Source organism: Orcinus orca, chromosome 8 (genome assembly GCF_937001465.1).
Source record: "Orcinus orca chromosome 8, mOrcOrc1.1, whole genome shotgun sequence".
Taxonomy (NCBI): domain Eukaryota; kingdom Metazoa; phylum Chordata; class Mammalia; order Artiodactyla; family Delphinidae; genus Orcinus; species Orcinus orca.
Window position 1 is genome coordinate 43,797,364 of NC_064566.1, and position 14,417 is coordinate 43,811,780.

At 34.7% G+C, this 14,417-nt stretch overlaps 1 protein-coding gene across 6 annotated transcripts in view; it reads right to left on the minus strand.

The window, feature by feature from the left end:
• USP47 (ubiquitin specific peptidase 47) overlaps positions 1–14,417 on the minus strand; it is a 121,576-nt gene that overhangs the window by 55,719 nt on the left and 51,440 nt on the right. For 4 of the 6 annotated variants that reach the window (XR_004476512.2, XM_004279181.4, XM_004279180.4 and 1 more), the window contains 5 exons: positions 13,166–13,304; positions 7,916–8,012; positions 3,778–3,923; positions 3,146–3,225; positions 1,032–1,181 (listed from right to left, as the gene is read on the minus strand). Coding sequence is in view for 5 of the 6 variants with exons in the window: in XM_004279181.4 (XP_004279229.1) it covers positions 1,032–1,181; positions 3,146–3,225; positions 3,778–3,923; positions 7,916–8,012; positions 13,166–13,304 (612 nt within the window). In the remaining variant the exon portion in view is untranslated. The remainder of the gene's footprint in view (positions 1–1,031; positions 1,182–3,145; positions 3,226–3,777; positions 3,924–7,915; positions 8,013–13,165; positions 13,305–14,417) is intronic. The other 2 variants (XM_033404506.1, XM_033404507.2) reach the window with 2 other exon arrangements.

The window sequence follows — 14,417 nt, forward strand, 5'->3', positions numbered from 1 at the left end:
AGTACTAAACCATACTTGTAGCACTATTTTAGAGGCTAAAGTATGGACTAGCTTTAAGAACACTGATTTTAGCTGCAGCCACCATCGGCTTGACTGCAGCATAAGTAAGATCCAAAGCAACATCATGATGAAATTCTACTTTTTCAGATATCTTAGTTAGCTTTGAAAGTTTCCCCTGGCTCATAACAGGTTCAAATAAATGTTTCTGAACTCTAATTTTAAATGTCAAATTACCTCCTTCCAAGACTCTCCCTTTGTATAAGCAATTCAATACGCAAACCTAAGAATAAAATGCAATAATAAAATTATCAAAACGCAGTTAAAAATAGATAACAAAAGGAGGAATGAGAAAATCTTAATTGCCCAATTTGATACTCAATATATAAGTAACTAAGTTAATTATATATAGTTCTGAGTCTTCAAATTATCTGTGGTTATATAATACCTGCGTCATTTTAAAATTAAATTTTAGAATAGGGATGCTTCTTTAAAAAATGTGGCCTCTGTTTGTCAAAAACTCCAGAGGTTATTTTTCCAATGGAACAAAACAATACCCTCAAAACAAAAAAAAATCACAGAAGTAGACTTACAGGGAATTCCCTGGCGGTCCAGTGGTGAGGACTCCATGCTCTCACTGCCAAGGGCCCAGGTTCAATCCCTGGTCGGGAAACCAAGATCCCATAAGCCACACGGCAAGGCCAAAAAAAAAAAAAAAAAAGTACCATTCATAAAATAGATTGTTTAGAGCTTAAAAAAAAAAAGAAAGTGAAATAATCTAGTCACCTCTAAGAAAGAATAAAAGATTGAGCCATGAGGCAGTATATTTGCATATACTTCCCCTCTTATACATGCACTATTAGGACTCACTGAAGGGTCAAAAATCTTCTAGATCTTGCTAGTTTAAATGCAGGAATGTCTAACAACCCAAGAAGGTGTATCTAGGATGATACTTACCTTAGGATATATTATACCACTGTGCTATTATGTATTCTGTGTATGGATACACAAGCAGTCAGCTGAAAGGTACACACCACACTAGCAAATGCTTGGCTGGACCCATAAGGTCGGATGACCAATGGAATATCAAGATATGTGTCGATTCTCCAACCCTCATAACCACATTCCAGACATCTCACGTAGTCCTTCAGCTTGCCTTGATACAGTTCATTTATAAGATCAGCCTAAAAAATAAGAACATTTATATTTTTTAAAGCGTTCCTTAAAAGTAAGTTACCAATATTTTATGTCTTTTAGAATGATTTTCAAAAGGATATTGATTCTTACTGTTGAAGTTTTAGAAAGCTTTAAGATTTATCTAATCTAAATTCTAAAGAAAAAAATAAAGGTTTAACAAAAACAAAATAAATTAAGAATGTGCAAAAATTATTTCAATTCTCACATTACTAAAAATCCCACTATTAAAATGTGTTTTGTTGATAAGCTGATTACTGATTTCACTACTAAGCCCCGTATTATCTTTTCATTAGGATGAGAATACATCATAACAGTATTTTAGGCATACTGATAATCACACAGCTAAACAACTGGCTACTTTTATAGCTTTACATATATTACCACCACTTTCGCAATATTCTGATTCCTAAAATCATATCCTCTATCTCAAGGTACAAATAAAACTTTTTAACTTTCAGTAATATACATAAAACAATTTAAAGAAAAAATATACTGTAATTTTTTAAATGTACAGAAATTGAAAAAAAAATCTTAAACTCCATCTCCCTCAAAATATCCTCACCTAAAAGAATGGATCTCTCACCTACTCCCCAAACTTAGCCAACTGGGGCTATTCTGACTCAAAGGAGGCAGGTAACTCCCTAAGTAAGGACCCTCCATGTGAATGTCTTGCCTCAAGATTCTTGTACCCAAACTTGGGAACTCAGAAGGAACGCCCTAACTGGTCTTAATAGAAGTGTTGACCCACATAGGGATGTAACGAGGAGGAAGGGTACCTTCAGACCTATGAAAAAGAAACACCCAATACCATCTACATAAAGTTATGAAAATACAATCCTATAATGAAGAGAAACTAGATCACTAAATGAACTTAAAATTTTTTCCAATATCTCTTAAGAACAGTTAAGAGGGAAAGCATATTACAGTTTACCTCTTTCATAAATTTATACCTCTTCAAGTATCTAGAATTCATAAGCCTTCAAATTAGGATCCACCATAACTGTCTACTCTAATACTATTTATTTAATGAAGCTTTCTTCATTCACCTGCCCCAGTTATATTTGATTATGTCTTCTCTACCTGAGAGGGCATTTATAAGTGTTTCAATCCAGTGTTTTTCAAGCAGTTTTGATAGCAACCCACAGTAAGAAAATAATGTACACCGCAATCCAATACATATAACTGTAACAAAAGTTGCATAAAACAATACTTACCCTTACTTATGTGATGCTTCTCTTATACTTTTCAATTTTATTCCTTTTTTTTAAAGTGCTGGTGTTGATTCACTAAATTTATTTCATAAGTGAATGGATCACAATCTAGTTTGAAAAACTTTAGTCCAAGCCATCATAATAGTTCCAATCAGAGAGTAGATCCTCCAGGCTACCTTCCAGATTCTTCCCCCTTTTTACCTCTAGTGATCTTCTATCACTACACCTAGCATAAACCCTCCTCTGTACTGAGTCCTGAGCCCCATCCAGTTCAGCCTTATGTCTCACCCCAATGATATATCTAATATTCTCCCACTTCTAACCTGTTCCTCCTTCCACTGGATAAGGAGAATAGGGTCAGATTAACAAGGATCCTAGGTGTCAAAAGCATGCCTATACCTGACTGGTCAAAAAGAAGGTAATGCTAGATGAATATACTTTACAATGTATACTTTATAATGCGTAACAGATAAGCCATCTAATTTACTTAGCAAATATCTGAAAATACTGTCCAAAAATCATCCCCAAAACACACACACATGTATGAATTACCTAGTTCTTAGCTAAACAGAGATCATCTAGATCACAGGGCCCAACTTATTTTAAAGATGAGGAAACTGTCAGTACTTTGACAACTGGACTAATGCCCAAGTTTTAAAACATTCCAATAGAATAAAGTCACTGTAAGGTAATGAATAATTTATTAGAAAACACTCCCCTCAACCTGAGAGATAAATTACCTGTTCTGTTTGTTTCCATTTCTGTTCCAAAGCATCAAACATGACTCTGCACAGTTCTTGTACATCATGCTGCTGCCAAGCTATTTTAAGATAAAATTTAATTAAAAAGAGCTATTAACTTAGTGTAATGTAGCATTAATTTGTTGTTTAAAAGCAAATTGTCAGAAATATGGAAAAGTCTACATAAAATAATGCTAAATTTAAAAAGAACACAAAATATACATTATAGTCATAAAAAGGCAATCACAAGGAAAAGAATCACAAGAGCTCATCACTTTATAAATAGCATATGCTCTATAGTGCTACAATATTTGCTATTTTTGTTATTTTTCACTGTAGAGTCAAGAAATATGATAATAAAAATCTAAGCCAACACCCTTTTAAAATTTTAGCTTGAGTACATAAAAATAGAGTATAACCAAACTTACTTTACAAGAAAATTTTAATTGATCAAAAATTTATGCCTCAGAGCTTAAATTTTCAAAATAAGTTATTTTTAAATGCCAGCAAAAAGCAATCAAAAGGTTTAAGGTAAAGTTAATTAAGATGTTAATATGTGTCATTTGTTTATAATACGGTCTCAGAATTCCTTTGACTATTACAAATACTTATCATTATAAGAGAATTGGTACCCTCACTACTATCCCATCCAAAGCTCCTTGTAACATCTGTGGTTTCAATTGCTCTCTTTTTGCTGGTTTGTAACAAAACAAAAAGCCTTTGAAGTTGGTATGGTATACTTGTCACTGGATCTTCTTCAGATTCTTCAAATTCCCACCTATTGAAATGAAATGTTTGAAAATTATCTACAAAATATCTTTATTCTTTAAAGCATAATTAATATTATCATAACAAATGTTAAGATGTTAACTCTGAGGGCTTTGGATATTAACTGAAGCTATTAATATCTAATGAAACATTAGTCTTTCTCTAATTCATAAATTTAGAAAAAAGTTAGACTTTCACAAGAAAAGGCATAAGAAGGCAACATGAATAAAACGCAAAGGTCATTTGAAAGTAATTGATGAACTTGAATCTGGTCAAGATTCTTGTCCTAATTATTAACTCATAAAAATACAGGGAACAGAATATTAAATGACACTCAACCATCAAAATGCAAACTGTGAAAAACTATAGGAAAAATGCCATCAGTTTTTGATATATATATATATATATATATATTCAAGGAATAAATTGCAATGTGGAAAAAAGATCGAAGGGGATTAAAAGTCAATAGGTTGAGTCTTCTTTTTTTTTTTAACATCTTTATTGGAGTATAATTGCTTTACAATGTTATGTTACTTTCTGCCATACAACAAAGTGAGTCAGCTATACCTATACATATATCCCCATATCCCCTCCCTCTTGCATCTCCCTCCCACCCTCCCTATCCCACCACTCTAGGTGGTCACAAAGCACTGAGCTGATCTCCCTGTACCATGTGGCTGCTTCCCACTAGCTATCTGTTTTACGTTTGGTAGTGTATATATGTCCATGCCACTCTCTCACTTCGTCCCAGCTTACCCTTCCCCCTCCCCGTGTCCTCAAATCCATTCTCTACATCTGCGTCTTTATTCCTGTCCTGCCCCTAGATTCTTCAGAACCATTTTCTGAAGAATATATGTGTTAGCATATGGTATTTGTTTTTCTCTTCCTGACTTACTTCACTCTGTATGACAGACTCTAGGTCCATCCACCTCACTACAAATAACTCAATTTCGTTTCTTTTTATGGCTGAGTAATATTCCATTGTATATATGTGCCACACCTTTATCCATTCATCTGTTGACAGACACTTAGGTTGCTTCCATGTCCTGGTTATTGTAAATAGTGCTGCAATGAACATTGTGGTACATGACTCTTTTTGAATTGTGGTTTTCTCAGGATATATGCCCAGTAGTGGGATTGCTGGGCCGTATGGTAGTTCTATTTTTAGTTTTTTAAGGAACCTCCATACTGTTCTCCATAGTGGCTGTATCAATTTACATTCCCACCAACAGTGCAAGAGGTTCCCTTTTCTCCATACCCTGTCCAGTATTTATTGTTTGTAGAATTTTTTTGATGATGGCCATTCTGACCAGTGTGAGGTGATACCTCTTTGTAGTTTTGGTTTGCATTTCTAGGTTAAGAGTCTTATCAATCAATTTCAATGCACAGATCTTGTTTAGATCGTGATTTGAACAGAATGTTTAAAAAAGATATTATGAAGCAATCAGGGAAATCTTAGCAGTGACCTGAGATATAATTTAAGATGATATGATTGGGTATGTGCTTCCAAATAATCAGAATGGAGGATTATAGACAAAAAAGATTGATAATGAGTTGATAATATCCAAAGCTGGGTGATGGGTACAGAGGGATTCATTATACTATTTCACTATTTTTTAATATTTTGAAATTTTCCATAATTCATGCCTACACACCTAAAGTGGTAGGTTCTCTCCGGCTGTTATGTAGCAAGTGAAGAAAATAAACAAACAGAACTCTATCCTTCATGCTAGTGCTACCCTGTCTGTAGCCCAGCGAGGTCCAGCTTCTTAAAGGAGCCATTCCTTCCTTAGTTCTACATTATGAAACACCATCAGGCTCTTGGGCTTTGTTTCCCCACCTGCAAAAAGCTTCATTCTCTTTTTACAATCTCTAAGACATCCTCTTTAATCTTATCTCTCACTCCCCCTCCACTCACTGGGCTCCAGTCACAATGGATTTTTGTTCCTCAAAGGCTTTTGCACTTACGGTTTCTTCTGCCTTGAATGTTCTTCTCCTGTATCTTCACAGGACTGACTCCTGTCAAGTCTATTCTATGGTATTTCCTCAGAGGGGCCCTCCCTAACTACTCACCCTACGTCTTGACAGTTATTCTTTCCATACTGGCGTGATTTTCTTCATGGCATACATGACTGTGAAATGAGCTCATTCTATTGGCTGACCTAGAGAAGGTCTAAGGGAGGGACTCTGTCTTATTCACCACTGTAATTTCTGTGCCTAAAAGAGTGCATGGCACACAATAAGTGTGCAACATATGTTTGCTGAATCAATCAATCTGGCTATGCTCTTACTCTTTTCCACAGAGCTATATGTTTACGGACCTCTTCCAAGGTGGAACTCATGGTTAAGCTCCTGGGGTCCCTGTTCCTAAGCAACACTCCCCAGACAAGGCACATTATCATGGACTACTGAGTTTGTTCTAGTTTTGAGGACAAGCTCTAGATTTCATCTATTAACCTCATCTTCCATCTTCTTCTGACAAAAACTCCATTTAAGCAGATCTCCTGGAGGCCCCTGCAATATATCGCACTTAGTGGCATCAACTACAATACAGGTCGAATAGGGTAATGGAAATTCTGGCATCTAGTGGGTTGCTACTTCTAGCAGTGTGGCCTCTGGCAAACTATTTAACCTCTCTGTGTCTTCAGTTACCTCCTTTGTAAAATGTGGATAACAGCATGTATTCAATAATTCATACAGTTACCATGAGAATTAAATGAGTCTATATGTAAAGTGCTCAGAACAGTACCTGATACAAACTAACAATAACAAACATTTAGGTAGCACTTACTATTACTCAGTTTTGCTCTTGAAAGTCCTCCTGTCTACAAGGCCCTCTTTTTCGTCTCTACCTGGCCAAACCATACCTATCTTCAGGACCTACCTCAAGTTCTACTTGCTCTTCTAAGCCACTTCTCCAAGTTTCATTAATCTCCCTTCTCTCTAAACTCTCATGGTATTTAGCCATCCTTAAATGTTATTTAAACTATTTTATACATACATATATTGCTACTGTGAAGAGATCTGTAAATTACTTAAAAACAAAGATCTTATTTCTAACTTCATCTCTCTCTACCAAATGCCTAGCATATAAACACTAGGTAACAAATACTTGCTGAATGAAAAACAGGCCAATTTTTACAAGCAAATTCAGATGATGAGCTTACATATGAATACAATGGTAATATAATGTTGTTTGTAATATCAAAAGTTCCAAAAATAGTTTAAATACATATTTACAGTAATTACAAAGATGTTACTCAAAAGTAACACAAAAAGGAGAAAAAAATCAGTTTATTTGTACTTTAAAATGTCTTAAAAAATAAGTTATGTATACTGTAAAGAAATACACAAAGTGAGAGTGTATTAAATGTATTATAATAGGATACTCATAAAAATAAATGTCTGACTTTAGGGTTTATTTAAATATGGACTTCCTCCATAGAGCATTTTAAAGTATCTGATATATATACATTCTTTTAAAAATACATTCTCTCTCTCTCTCTCTCTCTAACACACACACACACACACACGCACGCACACACACACACAACACTGGAACAGCTGCATTGTATTTTAATTAAAAAACAAAATCTGCAAGTTTAAAAAGACAACTTTGTTTCTTAAATTGAGAGGTGGAGGAAAAAAAGAATATGGTTTACACATCCAGATTATCTCCAAAAGCAGATAACTTATTTCTTCACAAAGGCATTAAAGCTAAAAGTGAGGAAGCTTAAATACAATAATTTATCTTAAACATAAATCTTATCAATTTTATCCTTTTGCTGTCTATGCACTTCTGATTCTCTCTCCCCACAAATTTTTCATATGCTGTCTCTCATAAGATCCTTTTCTTATTTACTATTCAAGGTATGTTTTAAGAAGTGAGAGATGCCCCAAACTTAACAAATAAGTGCAAGAAGGAAGACAGACTTAATTAGTTAAAAACTATATTTTCATTTTTAAATCAATTTTATTTATAGAATTTTTTTGAATACTCACTTATATAATGCATTCCTAAATTCAGGAGTCATAAAAAGTGTTTGCAAAAGGCTATTCAAATAGCAAGTCATTGCTTGGTTTACTAATCCCACATATCCTTTAAAAAAAAAGCACACACAAATATACATAAATCAGCATTTACATCAAAAAATTAATGAAAAGAAAACTTAACAAGAATTTACTACACAGTAAAAATTGAGAGGTTAAGGTTACAGTTGGAAATTATTTCAATTTTTTCAACAGCACCTAAGAAAGACCTCTTTGCTAATATGTGCACTATGTAAACCTTATTTCTCAGAAAAAGTCAGGATCTTTGGACATATTGCTATACGTCCAGCGATACACATGGATATTACATAGCATTTAATAAAACTTTAAGAGGGTTATGTTTAATAAAGTATTTTTTGACAAAAATCATCTTTGTTCACCAAATCTAAAAGTTGTGTATTAAAATGGAAAAGTATAAACATATTCACTTTAAACATCATATATACCCAACAAATGAAGACAGTACCGAACCAGTTATCCCAGTCATCAGGCCCCATAAACCAATTTCTACCAAGAATTAACAACATGAGATAAATTCACTGTATACAAACTCAAAGTGACTTCCACTGTTTTAACAAACCCATGAAGTATGAAATCCCACAGATCAGCACGCTATGCAAAGAGTGACTATTAAAGTAAGAAGAGAACTCAGAGATGGAGGTAGGGGAGAACCGAGAGAGGGGGAGAAGGAAAGGAGAAACTTACATGCATTCAAAAGTCAAGTGAACTATTTTAAGTACTTAGTTTTATATACCTAATTGGAAATGGCTACCACTGTTGAGAACATTTTTGGAACTTCTCCTTTGAAGTAGACTTCAGGCCCAGTTTATGAGGTACACATAGCACACAAATCAGCCTCATCATTTTATTATACCTCATTATTTTAGTAAAATGTGGTAAACACATTGCTTAATAATTAAACTTATTTACTCCCACTTAATACTGAAAGACTTGGTTATCTCAAAACAACGTAAATCTTTTCTCAATACATGCCAAAGGCGTTCACTGAAGCTTTTTGAAATACTTTTTCAATTTCCCAAGAATTAACAAAAATATCTTAAGAAATGGTAAACACTGTGGATAAACTATATTGCTAATGAAGGTGATGAAAGGACCAACAAATGCACAGTGAACCTTGGTCAGTTGTGGAAAAGAGGAATAGATTCCATGCTATCTGCACTTGTACAATTCTAAGAAGAGACCAAGTAGTTACCTATCGTTCACTCTGGACTAAGGTTCCAGCTTTGATTTCTAGTGCCTTTCATCTTTAAGAATACTATGTATATATGTTTATATATTTACTTTACATTGTTATATACTTATAAACTGCTTCAATTCCTAACCAGCATGCCCCACCTGAGTTGTGCTCACAACACCCTGTCCTACTCTGTTCTATAACTGTTTATTTACCTGTATGGCTTCCCCAACAGACTGTGGGGGGAGGGGTCAAATCTGATTTCTCTATCTATCCTACTACTTAGCATAGCAGCAGGTGCACTTGAGGGAGAAGTGCATATGACTTACAAGTAATACAAATCTGTAAGATATCTGGACTGATTATTAATAATAAAAAGCATTATTTCATTCTTAGGTTATATAAACGGACTCTTTCCCATAAACGACAGCACTCAAGCAAGGAGACCAGGTTGTTCTGCACCTTCTTCTCAGCTGAGGCTGCCTGGGATTTCCCTTCTTCTCCATCTCCTTCCCCCAACTCCTCAACAGTCAGGGACAACCACTCTACCTGCAGCCTTAAAAGGTAAATGAATACTGCTATTGTTCTTTGTGTACCTTAAGACCAATCATGTATCATTTATTTATGACTTTGTTTCCCTTCCCTGGGCTTAAAAAAGGGTGGCGGGGGAGGGGTTTAAGGGAAGGAGGGAGTAATAATTTTTGCCACTGCTGTTTACTTTACCACTAGCAATAAGAATCATATAGAAACCTATGGTCTTTTGTACCTGACTCAGCACCATATGTAAACAGAATGAACAGTGTCTCAAATAAATGTACAACTATTTTCCAAAAGTATGAAGGTTTTAGTGAGATTAGTAAGATAAAATATTATTGAATAGAAATCTTTTGTCATTATGCGTTGTCTAAATCAGCAAATTTCAAATGATAAATGTTATCAAGTGGGTCCTCTATCTGAAATAGTTATGAACCAATATTGTAAGTACAAGCTAGTTAAGGGAGAAGAACATAAGAACACATGCCATTCTGCAGAGGGCAAATGCAGAAAGAAATCATGAACAGAACCAACAAGAAATGAACGAGAACTCGAACAGGTCAAATGAAGTAGAATGAAACTGGCCAACTCCTAAAGTAGATAAAATAAAACGAAAAGAATTGTGAAAGAAACTGCCCAAGGAAAGATATCTTGGTTTTAAATGATGAAATACCTCAGTCATGTGGTTTCTAATCACCTGAGAGTCCACATCAGCCTTCAATCCACTCCTTATTCCTTAAAGCCCCCCCGACCCCCAACCATCTCCTATCAACAGTGGCTGGCTACCAGAGCAGTTGGTAGGCAAGGGAAACAGGAAAGAATATGTTAAGTCCTCAGCCTCACTGCATTATGGAGAAATGTTTTCTTACAGCCCTGAGTTGAAATCATGAGAGCATTTTTCAATAAAAACATTTTGTACATTTACAATAATTTCTTAAGGAGAATGCAAATTCAGTAGTCAGTAACAAAACACTTTTTGGGACTTCCCTGGTGGTCCAGTAGTTAAGACTCCGCACTCCCAATGCAGGGGGCCCGAGCCTGATCCCTGGTCAGGGAACTAAGGGAACTAAATCCTGCATGCCGCAACTAAAAAGATCCCACATGCCACAACTAAATATCCTGTGTGCCACAATGAAGATCCCGCATGCAGCAACAAAGATCTGTGTGCCACAACTAAGAACTGGTACAAATAAACAATAAATAAATATTTTTTAAAAAGAACACTTTTTGAACCCCAGCTCCTTTGGATGTGTACAGATTTTTTTTTTTTTTTTTGCGGTACGCGGGCCTCTCACTGTTGTGGCCTCCCCTGCTGCGGAGCACAGGCTCCGGACGCGCAGGCTCAGCGGCCATGGCTCATGGGCCTAGCCGCTCCGCGGCATGTGGGATCTTCCCAGACTGGGGCACGAACCCGTGTCCCCTGCATTGGCAGGTGGACTCTCAACCACTGTACCACCAGGGAAGCCCGTGTACAGATTATTTTAATTCACAAAGGCAGTACCCCAGAACACCGGAGGAAAATGTACTGGTAGGGAAAAGAGCTGTATGAGGAACAATAGTTGGGAATGAAGACTATGATTACATGGCAATGTATATCAAAGTCCTCTAAAAATATTTTTCATAAATTTCAACTTAGTAATTCAATTTCTAGGAACTTACTCTAAGGGAATAATCACAGATGAAAATGAAAACTTATGTATAAGTATGTTCATCATAACATAGGTAATAATTACAGTTTAACTATCTAAATCATATAATGAAACACTATTCTTCAGCCACTTAAAACCCATATTAAAATACTATTTAATAACATTGAAACATGCTCCTCATATAGTATTACACGAAAAAATATATATTAAAAGTCTGCTCGCAACATGATTTCCCCATTTTCTTAAAAGCATTCAGATGAAGGAAAGATAAGACAAAAATAAGCAAAATCATTAAAGCAGTTTCTGTTAATAGTACTGTCAGTGATTTCCACTTTTTTCATTTTACAATACGACAATGAACATGTATTACATTCGTATTATAGGAGAACTTTTTTTTTTAAAGTATGCTTTAGTCTCTAGGAATTTACAGGCATCAGAGAGCCATACAGTACTCAGCACAAAGTAGGAGTTCTGTAAATATTTCTTGCATAAGGACGGGGTTGGTTGTCAGAATACACAGCAAAAATTTCAAGAATCCTGACTTGTTAAATCTGGAACTTTCTCTAAGTATTCCAACTATCTCATAATAATCTAGGGTATCTATTTTTTTAAAAATGCAATTTATCCAGTCTACTGCAGAGCAACCAACTTAGTATTTGGAGGAGTAATGCCTCAGAACCTACATTTTTAACAAGTATCTCAAAATGATTTTTAAAGAAATAAAAATTTGAGAGTCACTATACTCTAGACAGTATAATGAGAAAAGATACTTTGTCATTCTCTTTTATTCTTGGTAGTTTGCTGCAAAAAGTTCTATTGACATAAATGATCCTAAATACCAAACACGACCAGCTTTTACCATTTTCAGAACAAATACACCATTAAGCCTGTACAAAAGATTAGCTATGAGGAAATTATTCTACATTTCAATTACAAAATATAGTAAGTGGAAGATTACAGAACAAATTAAAACAGTATCTACAATATTACTCTACAGTTTTCTTTTTATAATAGTTATTTGTGTCTAATATTTACAGTCATCTCTGTTTTAAAGTTCTAAGAGTAAACACTCTGAAGCCATACCTAACATGAAATACCATTAACTAGCTATATAATCAAAGGCTTCTCTAAGCCTGTTTCCATTTCTTTTAACACGAATACTACCTACTGAAAATGTTTGTTTTAAGATAAAATGATATGTGAAAGTATCCAGATTATATTTTCAGGCAATTAACCAGTCTTATATATAAATATAAAACTGCATAAATAAAGCAATTCCATTAGCTCAATAAATTGAAAAAAAATTCAAAAATATAGGTTTAAACATATTCAGAAAAAAGTTAACAGGAATTTTTAAATTACTGATTAATTTCAAACATATGATTAGATTAAACTAGAAGATAACACAGTAGTTCTGATAAAATAAGCCTGGCCCATCTGTTTCCACATGAAAGTATCTGCCATAGTCTATTCCAATGCACATGGAGATACATTCCTTTCCAGAGGAAGTCAACTTCAAAAATTTAAGATTAAATTCAAGATAGAAAATTATCAAACAGAAAAAGTCTTCCTTCAAAATCCAATATTTAATATTTTTTACTAAATAATGGCAGTAACAATACAGTAAAAATAACAATGGGTTGAGGGAAAGGGAAACCACATTCTTGTTCTAACTTTGCTTCTGCTAACTAGTGATCTTGCTCTGGGTCTGTTTTCTCTAATCCATAAAATGAGAAGATTAGGCTTGAGATTGCTAAGATTACTCTGGATTAATGCCCTATGATTTTATGAAAATACAACAACGACAACAATAATATATCTTACCAGTTTCTGATTTATTCAAAATAGATGAATAGGAGTAGCTTTGGCTGACATAATCACTGGTAGAGCCCACAGAACCTTCTCTTGGAAGTGGACCTATAAATTTGTCATGAACACTGTCATCCCCAGCACTGGAATCCTCCTAAAATGTAGCATAACCAATATTTACTGAGTGGTAAATATTGCTAAAACAATGGAAAAAGGCATACTAATTCCTGAGGCAATGAAAAAAAGACAAGGCATTACTGGTACCACCAAGACATTCAAAGTATATACCCTCACTATTTCCTGTAGGAAGGTTTGAAAGATGCCCAATATAACACACTTTGGAAAAATGCTTAGGTCTCCTTCCAAAGTTCTTACTTTCTCAAATTTATTTAATTCTTTTTCAAATTCTGTTTACATGAGAGAGATTTCTGGTACTAATTAATCAGAGTACAATTGTGAACTCCTTAATTGCAGAGTTTATCATTTATTTTTACATCACCCTTGCTAAGTAGGCCTGAAAGGTAGGGGACACTCAACAAGTATTGAATGAAATGGATAGTCTCCTATTGTCTCCAATAAGAAACTTCCTATTAATGAGGAAGATGTCCAAAAGGAGTAAGGGATATAAAATCAGCACAAGCAACTAAGAGCTGAAGACTAATTACTAAGCATTTTAAAACATGAATCCCCAAATTAATAGCTAATTTAGTTTCAATGTCAGACTAATCAAAATCTTCTCATGATGTCATAAAAATAAACAATGAGATTAAGGAAAGTCAGAACATATTCTGGCATTGCTTCTGTATGGATATCCTGTGTTTAATTACTGTCTACTGTCCAGAGAGGCATTCTAATGCACAATAGACTTCTAAATGAAAAGCATCAAACAGAAGAACTTTTCCTGAGGAAAGTTTCATTAAAGAGAAGCGTTCTGAAAAAGTCCATAAACTCTGTGAGTTTCCTCAGTCTGTAAAGCAGCAAGGTAAATCAGACCAGGTTTTTTCAATGAATCTCTCTCAAATTGGGAGTTACTAGATTTGACGATCACTAAAGCCACTGAACCAGACAGGAAAGGCTATTGAAATATGAATTGCAGCAAACACTAAAAGAACAGAAATAAAGCATAGAATTTACAAACTAGTCATTCCAAAAAAAAAATGGGGGGTGGGGGACAGGGAGTGAGAGCAAAACCAGCAGAGTAGATAATTCTGGGGGTCTGTTCCTCTACCAGAAAACCTGGGCAAAACTGCCGAAGATTTACACCAAC